The sequence below is a fragment of the Anser brachyrhynchus genome, assembly GCF_964034855.1.
Source record: "Anser brachyrhynchus genome assembly, chromosome: 1".
Classification (NCBI taxonomy): domain Eukaryota; kingdom Metazoa; phylum Chordata; class Aves; order Anseriformes; family Anatidae; genus Anser; species Anser brachyrhynchus.
This window is the reverse complement of record NC_137694.1, coordinates 1,851,455-1,863,644: the sequence shown is the minus strand read 5'-3', so window position 1 is coordinate 1,863,644 and position 12,190 is coordinate 1,851,455. Positions and strand designations below refer to the sequence as shown.

Genomic DNA, 12,190 nt, shown 5'->3' with positions numbered 1-12,190 from the left:
GCCCCAGCTTCTCCAGGCTGCTCTTGGAGGTGATGTGAGCAGCATCCAGCTTCTGACAGGCAAGTTCTGGCAGGATATAGGACATTTCCCACACAGCAGCAATTACAGTCAATAATGCCCGGAGTTAACCTACCCAGAGCACCCCCTTACCGGCATTCACTGTTTCCCCAAAGGCACCATCCACACAGTAGGGACCTCCACATACAAACAACCCAATTAAATCCAGAGAGCTCAGAGCAAAAAAAAAAGTCTTTATTCAAATACAAAAGACAGTTGCATAGAAGTGTACTGGTACATTTCTCATTAAAAGGTGCTTTTGCAGTAAGAGCCAGAGCAAGAGTTTGCCATTTCAACCAAAGCAGGCAGCTTGCGACATTCCCCTGGACTAAAAACCAGGATCCTCTGCCCAGGCAGGATGTGTCCCCAGCACTGAGCCAGGCACCTATTCAGCTTCACTCATCGATAAACAGCCGTGTGACAAAGCTCGAGACACCCATGCTACAGAAGTGCACTAGGAGCACGTAGACTAGGCAAGCAGAAAAGGCATAATACTTCAAACAGTAGCGGTGAGGTTCAGGACAGTCCTTTGGCACCTCCAGGCACTCAAGACCAGTTTAGCCTGATGACAGATAGTTTATATTTCATCTGAGGTTTGGCTTCATTAAGAACAGACAGGAGTTTGTTAGTACTCATCCTCATCGGCCTCATCCTCTTCTCCATCTGCTGAGTCCCTTCCAACCTCCTCATAATCCTTCTCCAGGGCAGCCAGGTCCTCCCTGGCCTCCGAGAACTCCCCCTCCTCCATGCCCTCGCCCACGTACCAGTGCACAAAGGCACGCTTGGCGTACATCAGGTCAAACTTGTGGTCCAGGCGGGCCCACGCCTCAGCGATGGCCGTGGTGTTGCTCAGCATGCAGACAGCACGCTGCACCTTGGCCAGGTCCCCCCCAGGCACCACCGTGGGTGGCTGGTAGTTGATACCCACCTTGAAGCCTGTGGGGCACCAGTCCACAAACTGGATCGACCGGCGGGTTTTAATAGCCGCGATGGCTGCATTCACATCCTTGGGCACCACGTCGCCCCGGTACAGCAGGCAGCACGCCATGTACTTGCCACGGCGCGGGTCACACTTCACCATCTGGTTGGAGAACTCAAAGCAAGCGTTGGTGATCTCCGGCACCGACAGCTGCTCGTGGTAGGCTTTCTCTGCCGAGATGATGGGCGCATAGGTTGTGAGCGGGAAGTGTATCCGCGGGTAAGGCACCAGGTTGGTCTGGAATTCAATCAGGTCAACGTTCAAGGCGCCGTTAAATCTCAAGGAAGCTGTAACGGAGGAGACGATCTGCCCGATGAGCCTGTTGAGGTTGGTGTAGGTGGGACGCTCGATGTCCAGGTTGCGGTTGCAGATGTCATAGATGGCCTCGTTGTCCACCATGAAGGAGCAGTCCGAGTGCTCCAGGGTGGTGTGGGTGGTGAGGATGGAGTTGTAGGGCTCCACCACCGCCGTGGAGACCTGCGGGGCCGGGTACACGGAGAACTCCAGCTTGGACTTCTTGCTGTACTCCACAGAGAGCCGCTCCATGAGGAGGGAGGTGAACCCCGAGCCCGTGCCTCCCCCAAAGCTGTGGAAGACCAGGAACCCTTGGAGGCCGCTGCACTGGTCAGCCTGCAGTGGAATAATGCATTTTTACCTCTCTGTTAAGGACTCTCCCATATGACATAGTAATAAATGCTGCTTGGAGAACTTACTGAGAAGTAGCTAAACAAAACCTAATTCAACCTTGAGTACATCCAACCCCTAGAATAGATCCATTCCTATCACCCTACAAAAGATGAATAAGTAGACATGTGTTAATCAACTTCAGGATCTCCATAGAGCTACTATAGGTAGTTCTGCGTCATCAAATGGAAACTGAGGAACTTGCCCAGAGTTATCAGCCAAATGCACATCTCAGTACCTGAGAGTAGACAGGAGGCAGTACGTGGGTCCTAGACCCTTGGGAGACATCTCAAAAGCACTTCAGCTGCATGCAACCATGTACAGCATTACAAACTTTCCTTGCTCTTATCAAGCATGGAGTTTGGTCTTGCCAGCCCACTGCAGTTTGCCTGTTTGGAATTAATCTCTGCAGTTGCACAACGGGAATGTGGCCTCCTTGAGGTCAAAAGTCCTTCTCTTCCACTTCTTACATCTAGCATTGCCTCATTCCCGTTCCAACCCCCCATACATGTATGATACTGAGCAACCCTTGCTTTACGTGAAGATATACAGAATCAGATGGCCCACTCACAGCAGCAGCCACTTTTGAGCTCAGATACAGGTGGGTTTTTTTTCTTCAAAGACTATTACTCCAAAACCCAAAGCTTAATCGCATGGTCCACAGTGTGCTATTTTCAGAGGAAGACCACCTTTTTCCTTACCATTTTGCGAATCCTGCTGAGTACAGTGTCTATGATCTCCTTCCCAATGGTGTAGTGACCACGGGCATAGTTGTTGGCAGCATCCTCCTTGCCGCTGATGAGCTGCTCCGGGTGGAAGAGCCCATGGTAGGTCCCAGTCCGGATCTCGTCTACAGGGAAGGGCAGTCATGGAGAGCAGCACACAGTTACAGGTTGTGGGTATTCGTGTGGCAGAGTAAAATGGGTAATAAAATCCCCTAGGAACCCATGTGAGATGAGGCTACACACACACAGTAACAGTTACAGCATGGTTAGTGCAGACGGGGGATCGCAGCAAGGGTCAGAATAACTCTGTCCAGGCCCTACTCCTCCACCTTCCCCTAGCATCCACCTTGAGATCCTGACATAATTTGGCTTTTAAGATTTAGGATGCTGCCTATGCTTCCAACACTGGTGTAGGCCTACAGTTACCACATGCTTATGCTCCTGCTTGTCGCAGGAGGCTCAAAGCACGGCCTCCACCGCCTGCCCTACAGCACACCAAAGAGAAGACAGGGTGCCTTCAGCACTGATGTTTCCCCTATATTCATCCCACCCAGCTAACGAAGATAGGATTAGGAGCAATTTCTCTAGGCTCCACACAGTCAGTGAGTTTGAGACACCTCCAGAGGTTATTCAGACCCACTCAAACTCAGTGTTGGATATTTCATTTTCATTCATTTCATATTCTGTTGGCTTGCTTACTCAGATCCCAATTTAGTGCCTTGACTAGGTACCTAAAAATTAAATGGAACCAAACAGAAGTCTACATTCCTTCCACTAGTTGAAATAGCGAGTCACACATCCGAGATGGTAAGACAGGAACACATTCACCCCCAGGAGAGGCCTAGGAGGCAGGAGCAGGTTAGATGCACAGCCTAAGTGGATGCAGGTGACTGGGAGTCATTTCCACCAGTTTCTTGAGGAAAAGAACTTGAATAGGAAGGTATTGTGAATCAAATTAAAACATCAAATTGAGTCAACCCCCCAGAGATCACTAATGGAGCTGGGGGAAGTAGCAAACTTGCAGCAGCAAAACATACAGCTTCCACAGAACTTGTAGCACCCATCTGCCCACAGAAGCTTCAGAGGAAGCCTTGGCCAGATGTGGAACAAGTCCTAGGATGTGGTAATTCACCCTGTGGTGTATTACCGAGGTTGATAAACCCACACCTCTTCACACCTGTGAGGATCCTGCTTAACAGAGCAGGCCTCTTAAGAAGAGGGATGAGCTGAGGACAGGTATTAGGGATAACAGGTCTGTCCCTCCCAGATCCGTTTGGAAAGGCAGCCCCCAGCCAAGTTCTGCTGGCTGGAGACTTTTTACCACAGCAGAAGAGAGTGGGAGCTACTGGACAATGATCCAGGCCCCAGTAAGAAAGGCGAGGAGTTCCTCTGACGACAAATGACGATACCACAACACCCGCTATTACCAATGACGGTGGGCTCCAGGTCTATGAACACCGCCCGGGGCACGTGCTTCCCAGACACCGTCTCACAGAAGAAGGTCTCAAAAGACGAATCCACTTGTTCGGCCTCCGGCTCCACGGGTTTCGCCACCTTGGGGCCGGGAATGGTCCCATCGGCCTGGATGCCGTGCTCGAGGCAGTACAGCTCCCAGCAGGCGTTGCCCATCTGCACGCCCGCCTGCCCGATGTGGATGGAAATGCACTCCCTCTGCAAGGGGAAACGGCGCGTTAAGGCAATTTTTAGACATCCTGCGGCTTAACTTTAAGCCCCTGTGGCTCTCGTTGGGGCCGTTCGCTGATTAGGGAAGCAGGCGGCTTCCGCCCACCGCTGGGAGCTGGAGCGAGGATCAAACCATGACCCACAGGCGTAGCATCCCTAGGAAGGGCTTGCCCGGCCTGAGGCAGGGGGAAGGAAGGAAGGAAGGAGGTGATGGGCTTCATGCTGAGGCAGGAAGCAGCTGAGCACCGCTGGCTCCTTCTGGAGCAGTGCTCACCTGGTCCCACCATGAAGCCTGGTGGCCGCCGATCCCCTGGGGGTCAGGACCTAGGGATAACAACTCCGGGCTCCAAAACACTTCTACACCAAGCAGGGAGAAGCCAAAAGCTTGGAGTCACACCAGGAAACAAAGCTGGAGGACAGCAGCAGTTGCCCAGGGCCAGAACAGGGGCAGGCCAACAGCCGAGGAGAGGCTCAGAGTCTCCATTTACGCAGGTCACCCTCCAGGAGCCTCCAAACAACCTCCAGGGATGTGTTGGAGGTACCGGCACCTTCTGGAGACTCTCTGGGGACTTCTGATGGTTGCACGCTTCCCTCGGTAATTGGCACCTCTGCTGTTTCCACCTCCCCGAGATCAAAGTGCTGCTGCAGCGCCTGCTCCCCAGGGGATCCCATTAAAGGGTGCTGGGGATCCCACCCAGGCACGATGAGCAGTACCATTGCTCCTGGTGGTGATGGAGAGGATGCTTTGCATGTGTACACCACTAAACGTGACCGCCCGGCCAGAGGGACCTTGTCCCTTGAAGGTACAACCCTCTAAGCCACACTAGAGGGTCCTGAGCACCAACTGTTCTTGGCCATGAGAAGCCATCAGGACGCAACATGATTTCTCCCCTCTTTGCCTCCATGCACGGACGTGCCAAGAGGTTTCTCAGCACTCAAGCTGAGCCCAGCGGCCACCACGTGTCCAGGCCATCTGCCACAAAGCTAGACACCAACTGTCCAAGCCTCCCTTCAACACCGCAGAGGGACACCGAGCCCTCCACCCACAGCTGGCGGAGCACAGCTGAACCCCACTCCGGGCTGAGCCCGCCAGCGCTGCTGGGCGGGGAGGCCGCGTGCAAGTCCTCCCTCTCCGGGCTGATATTTGCACTATTTGGGAAATGCTGCCTGCCATTCGCCCATCCCTCCCAGCAAGATGGTTGCAATAGCTCCTCGCCAGGGTTTGCAGGGGTCAGCGGCACAGCCCCGTCGGGGGCATGGGCCGGGACAGCTGCTCCGCTCACCATCCTCTCCCAGTTTGCTGGTCCCAGCACCTGCTGCAGGGGGGCACTGCCGTTTTCAGCCCAGAGCCCAGGGAAGGGCGGGGGGAAGAGAAGAAAAGAGAAAGAAAAGAGGGGCCTGCTAGAAGGAAGAAAGCATAGATCACATTCTACAACTTTTTTTTTTCTTTAAACCCTCCCCACATATGCTGGAAGGGCTTTTTTTTCTCCCCCCTTTTTTTTTTCCTGAAATTCCAGATCTCCAACTTTTGCCCTCTGCATCAAGATAAATTGCATTTTACCGACTCTGGCCATAGGCAGCCTATTGTTGTCCAGCTGATTTTCCCATTGGAAATACCATGGGAATGTTTAACTGTTTTATAACCGGGACAGACTCTAGAAGTCACGGGATAAAAGGAAAAAGTTCAAAAGCTGGCTCGCTAGGAGTTACTTTGAAGTTTTCTTCCACTTGCAACACGCAAAAGGACATCATCAGATTTTCCAACAAGGCGCTCTTTTGCATTCACAAGAGGGTGACAGTTGTGTTACTCTTCACAAAAAGTTTCAGCCAGAGTAGGCAGGTCTGCAAGTTTTTTAGTAACCAGATCAATCCCCTTCAGTTTCACAGCTGCAAACTCTTTAGGGCAAACATTCAATTAAAAAAAAAAAATAAACCTAGAAGGAAGGGGGACTTTATTCATTTAATAAATAATCCCAAGGGTTTGTAGCAGACAAAGGCAACATGGCAGCTCACTCCTAAGGAAAAAAACCCTAAAGGTCTCTGCAAGTTGCACCAGATCCCTGTGGCAGTGTGAGAGTTGAAGTGTTAAACTCGGGAAAAGGGCCAGCGGTGCCAAACTTCAGGCTTTGTTCTACCCCACAGTTGCGTTTCAAGATATGCTGGTTCCCCCCCCCCAAAAAAAAAAAAAAAAAAGAAAAACCCAACTTGCATTAGAGAGCCAGGCACTTTGCAACTCTACAGACCCCATCTCAGGAGCTGCAAATTCAGAGGGAAAAAGCAGCAAGAGGCCACTTTGCTGTTCTGCGAGCAAGTCCCTCACTTTTCCCTTATAAGGAGCAAAGTTTGAATCAATAAGCCATAAGCTAATCAGCAATTAAATAAAGCCAGTTGGAATTAACATCCCCAAGAGACAGGAGAGAAAGAGAGCAAGCAAGCTGTTCAGCTCCGTGCGCTTGGAAAATCCACAGCCTACACTTTAAGTTTAGGCTAATACAAATATAAGGCATGCTCTTACCATGATGAGACTGGAGCCTCGCTAAGATCTAAGCAAAACAGCTGCTGCCCCTGCCTCTCCCTGCAACTTTATAGCCCAGGAAGGCTTGACTCCACCTGAATATAAAGAAGCTTTCTGCTAGCTTAAAGGAGCAGAGCTCCTTTTTCCTGTGCATCCCCAGAAATAGCAAGGGATAAAATGGTCTCTTCGCGTCTGGCTGGTGCAAATTCTGTGATTAAACAGCCTGGGGTACAGTGCAGCTTTTTTCTTTTATTTATTTATTTATTTTTTCCAAACAGCCTCAACTGGGAAAAGAAAAAAGAGAAAAAGAAGAAAAGAAAAAAAAAAAGAAAAAAAAAAGAAAAAAAAAAAAGTAGATGCCAAAGCTGGGCTAAGAAGAAGGAAACTCTGGGGAAATTTGAGTACCCCCATATGATTCACTTTATCCAGAAGAAACAATAATCTTCCCCTTATTGTTATCCAGAGCACTGCCATTGATGATGTTGTATCTTGTCTATTTTCTTTTCTATTTCTGCATTCCGTATCTCACTGACCTCCTCGGGGATCCGCTGATTTTTGCACATCCATGGCATTAGGGTGTAGGCTCAGACCCCCCATTTTCCTTACCTGCTGGACATTTAGGGTTCATTTTTCATTTGCCCTGCCGAGAGCTGACACAGGGACTCCGAGCCAGCTCTGGCCCCATCCAGGGGCAGGTACCCTACTAGGGTAGGTACATCTTTAGGGATGCTCTGGGTCTGCCCTGATGGCTCGGTGGGCTCTGTGTCTGCATGAAATCACCCAGGCAGGGAGTTTTCCCTCTGTTCAGCATTTGTGAGACCCCCTCTGCTTGCTGGGTCCAGTTTGGGCTCCCCAGTACAAGACAGGCAGCGGTATACTGGAGGAAATCCAGTGCAGACTGCCAGGTTTGGGGGACAGGACATGGAAGGAAAGGGTAAGCGTGGGGCTTGTTCATCCTCAAGAACCTTGCAGCTCACCACGAAGGTGGTCAGATGTGGAACGGGAACCTGAAGATGGGGGACTCTTCATCCTTGAACATATTCAGAAGTCACCTGCACACATCCTGATCCAAGCTGACTCCAAGATATTTTCAGGAAGCAAAATTAAACTTCTTGCCATGGACCTGCATGCTCCAACCTGACCTTAGGAGCACCACCAGCCACGGGGTGACCTTCTTCAGCAAATCTTTATTCCCTAATTGTATTCTCAACACCACGTATGGGCTCAGCCGAGCCTGAAGCGTGGGAGAATTCAACCCCCAGCTCTGCCAAAAAATGGGCACGAGTCTGCAGTGCTGGTGGGCAGAGAGATGAGATGAGCTGAGCTGACCTGCCCGAGGAGGCATCTAGGGACCAGCTTTCCTCCACCAACGTGCTGAGCCCAGCCTCTGCGGGCAGATGGGAACATCACCCTGTTCCTGCTCCGGGCTATGCCATGGGTTTAGGGAAGCCAAGCAGGTTGGACGCACCTGTTTTGGAAGTGGGGGAATTCAGGGCTAATTGGGTCAGGCAGGCTTCTTTTGTTAGATACAGCCTCACGTAAACACATTTGTCAGCGTCGTGGCCTCTGCTGGGAATAAAGGTGGCCTCCGAGGACAGGGAAGCTATTCATTCCTGGCCCGAACCGAGAACCTCCCCAAACGTGCGCGCCGAGCCTGCCGGTCAGACAAGATCTTCTCTTTCCAGGAGACATCTGTTTCCCAAGGAGAACAGTGAAAATGAGGAACTCTGGCAGTTTTGAGTATGAAATATTCATTCGTTGGCTGATGTCTGGTCAACGCCGAGCTACGCGTGACTCCGAGTCAAAGTTTGGGGCGGCTGATTTCTTTTTTCATGGGAAACGGAAAGCGAAGGGGAGGAGTGCTGTAGGTGGTGACATGGTGACAGAGACAACCTGCCTGCAATCTCAGCTCCGGGACGTATTTAGAACAGCATCAAGGAGAAGGCCAGAGAGCAACCCCCCAGAGGACCCACTGCGGCAGCTCCCGGCCTTTTTATAGCCAGACCTCACAGCTGCTGCCTCCTTTTTCCCACTCCAGCATCCTAAATATTGCCTCCTGGCTCTGCCTGGTCCTCCTGTTGCCGTCCCCACCATGCACCAGCTGCTCTTAGCCTCCACGGAGCAAATCCGTACCCACGAGGATGGGGGCGGCATCCCAAAACTCGCTGAATGAGTGTCCTCGGGCGGAGGGGAGAACTGATCTGCGACCACGCTCTGGGGAAGCACTTGAATCATCGGGCTGCTGAGGAAGAGAAAAACCTGCTGTCAAAAGGTTTTGGCCCTGGGAAGAGAAAATATTTACTTTCAGCCAATATTAATTTTTGGTGTTGCTCTAAGAGGAAAAAGTGGGGGGAAAAAAACTCCAATTTTGCTTCAAGCTGAGCCAAATGTGGGTTTTTCAGGGTGTTTTTGGTTAATTGGTTGAACTGAAAAAACAGTGATTTACGTAGCTCCCAAATCCACCATTTTAGGCGTAATTTGCTCCCATCTTTAATTGTTCACCCAGTTAAATTTGCTCCCTGTTTCACACGTGAATTTCCCTAGCATCAGCTTTCAGCCACTGGCTCTCATTATGCCTTTTTCTGGGGAGTGAAGGCTGCCAACTTTCCACACCCTCGTCCCCCTGAAGGCGGTTGTTGTCTTTTCAAGTGAATTTCGTGCTGGCCCAATATGCAGAACAACAGTCCTAGAAATCTGCATCCTCGGCGTTAACCTGAACCACCAGATCCCATTCCCCAGCAGTTCTCTGTCTGCCCCCGTTGTCCTCCAGGGACATAAAACCCCAAACACCATTAATGGGAACACCCCGGTGACCTGGACAAACCTGGGCTCGTCCCGCCTAACGCCAATACCCACTAACAATCCTCCAAAAGGGAGGGAGCCTGTCCTATGCCAGCTGTTCCCAAGGCTCAGCCAGTGGTGAGCACATCCCATAAGACTTTTGAGACCCTTAGGAGCTCACGGTGGCCGTGCAGATTTTATTACATGCCTGGTAAGCAAACGAGGATCCTCCCAAGGGGCACCCCCTTGCTGATGGGCCACCTAGCCCTCTGGACACCCCACTTCTCCCCCAAGGTTGTAGGAAGGCCTCAGGCCACTGTTCCCCTATTTTAGGTTTGCCAGGGCTGCTGCCGAAGTGCTGCTCCTGACGTTGGTTGCCCTTTATCACCACGCAGTGAGGCCCCAGCCTCAGCTCAGGCATCTGTTACTGATAACCAGAGATGATTTATCCAGGCGTTAGCCCGGCTATCTCCAGCGTACGGCTGCGTGTGCTTCTGTCCATGCACCGTTTGTGTTCATCCTGCTGCTTCCCCGCTTTTCTGCTTCGTGTGCACGAAGGATACAAGGAGGGCCAACTCCACTTGGTTTGGATGAATCCACTTACGTGGTTTCCTACCCCTCCTTCCAACGCACAGAGTTGGCTCCTGCAAACACCTCCTTGCAATGGAAGACAAGTGCAGCAATTTGGATGCAGGGGGATCAGAGATACTCACAAAAAAAAAAAAATCAGTTAATCTTACCACAAAAGTAAACTACCAATACACCGCTTGCAACAAAAGCATTCGGCATCGGTAGGAACTTCCAACGTTCTCCACCGCAGTGCAAAAAGTTTCCAGCAAAAAGTGGTTAAAACCGAAACCCTCCGTTTCAAGGCTATCAGGTTGGGATGTTTTGACATTCCAGCTTCTCCACCCCCCTCCCCTCATTCTCCTTTCCAAATAAAACCCTGGCAGACCCGTCCCCACTCTGCGAGACAGCTCAATTGGAGTGGAACTGCATATTTCAGCAGAGCGCCGTTCCAGCAGAATTCCCCCAACCAGCTCTGCCTCGAAGCTATTCCCGTAACCGAGGGTGGAGAAAGCACCTTCTCTGGATTTGTGTCTGCACAGCTGTGCTTCTACTCTGCCTCCCCGAAATCAGATAGCAACCAGCTGCGGGGCAGGGGCTTCGTTGCGGTGGGGTCAGGCTGTAGCAAGAGCCCACGAGGATGTATTTTTATTTATTCTCGAGCTGCAAAGGGTTATTTCTACTCTTCTTCCTTTAATTACCTTGGAAGTAACGAGGTAAATGCTTTAAGGAAAAGCTTTCTTCTAAAGTAACTTGGAGAAAGCTGGGTTTATATTCTTTAATGGGTTTCAGAGTGGCTGTGGTGTGTCAGGCAAAGGTCTGCCTTCTGGTGCCCTGCTCCCAGCCATGGCCGTGAGCAGCTGCTTAGAGAAGTGTAAAGGGCAGGGAAAATGGATATAACATCCCCTGAAGTCTCTCCGCTGATTTTTATTCAGCTCAGGGACTTTCTGAACTGCATGTGGTTTCCACATACTCAGTAACACTCAATGCGTTTCCCTGCCGTGAGTTTGTCTCGTGCCCTTGAACGTTGTCCAACCTTAGCGTCAGCTCCCGGGCACTTTTAGTTTCAATTTGTTCAGCGGGACTCCAAGTGACCAGCCTCCTGCATTTCCCTGTCCGTACGGCTGAAGCCGTCTCAGCCCTAAAGACTGTGTGCAGCTGTAGAAAGGCAAGTGGCTGAGCTGTGTCTCTTCCTCTGCCAACAATGTGACTTTATCTAGTTCTACGAAGGATCCCGGCCGCTCTCTGCTCCCTTAGTAGCTGACCCTACTACCAGTCCTGCAAGTTTTTGTTTTAAAGCAAAAGAGGCTGAGCCAGACTCTCTCCATCGTTCGCTGCTCCCCATGGAACTGCCCCGTGTTGCATTTCAGCATGGATTCAATTCTTTATTGACCCACTCCGAAGGGCCCTTCTCTGTGAGACACCTTTATTTCCCACCTGTCTGCATATGGGAAACATTGAGAGCAAAGCTGGGGTAGAAAAATTCTTGCCAATCTCACGAGCAGTCTAAAAACTCAGCCTTAGTGCTTCCCTTTGTGTTTAATTTCAGAGGTACCAACACTGCCGTCAGTGGAGTTGAAAGCTGAAGCTTTGCATCAAGTGTTTTGGAAGAGTTGTATTTCAGTGCAGACGTTTAATTTGTATTATTGGGATTAACCTGAAGATTCAGTGTGCAGAGATCTGTTACGTGCTGGGAAAGATGGGTAGACACATTTGACTGTCCGGGATGTTCTTGGCAGCGTGGGATGTTCTCGTTTCTGCACGTATCCTTATAGAAAAGGATAGGTTGGGAGCTGCTGAAAACGAATTCACAGCAGCATCAAAAGGACATCGTAAAGCTGCAGTTAGAGACCTGTTCCCCTGCTGTGCTTAGCTGTGCAAAGACGTTTTGAGCAAGAGCCCTTCCCATGCCACAAAGCTCACACATGATTGACGTTTCTGATTACTTGCAGCTCGTGGGGTTTTTCTAATGGCCCTAAACCTCTGACAACGATAAATGCTGTCATTGAGCCTATGTAAACAACGATTTTGAAGATGTAAGAGCAAAACACTTTTTCCTTCATCTTCTGAAAGATGGAATGCATTGTAAAAATACACGCAAGGGCTGCGCTGTTATTAAAACTGGCTTTTTTACGCTGGTCAGCTCTTTGGCTGAGACAAAACACAAATGAGGCCCAACCATAACGTCTGTAGAAGGTG

The 12,190-nt window shown here is 50.7% G+C and overlaps 1 protein-coding gene across 1 annotated transcript; it reads right to left on the bottom strand.

Annotated features, from left to right (window-relative positions):
* On the bottom strand, positions 1–6,801 carry LOC308188199 (tubulin alpha chain-like). Its single transcript, XM_080577008.1, has 4 exons — positions 6,644–6,801; positions 3,873–4,116; positions 2,422–2,570; positions 1–1,666 (listed from the first exon to the last, which is right to left on the bottom strand). Exons 1-4 carry the CDS (start codon positions 6,644–6,646, stop codon positions 683–685), a joined length of 1,380 nt encoding a protein of 459 aa, XP_080433134.1. The 5' UTR covers positions 6,647–6,801; the 3' UTR covers positions 1–682.
* Positions 6,802–12,190: the final 5,389 nt, after the last annotated feature.

Coding starts and splice junctions, on each gene's coding strand:
- LOC308188199 (XM_080577008.1), bottom strand. Junction 2,571..3,872: donor CCTGGAGCCCACCGTCATTG/GTAATAGCGGGT, acceptor CCTTCCCTGTAG/ACGAGATCCGGACTGGGACC. Junction 1,667..2,421: donor TCAGCAGGATTCGCAAAATG/GTAAGGAAAAAG, acceptor ATTCCACTGCAG/GCTGACCAGTGCAGCGGCCT.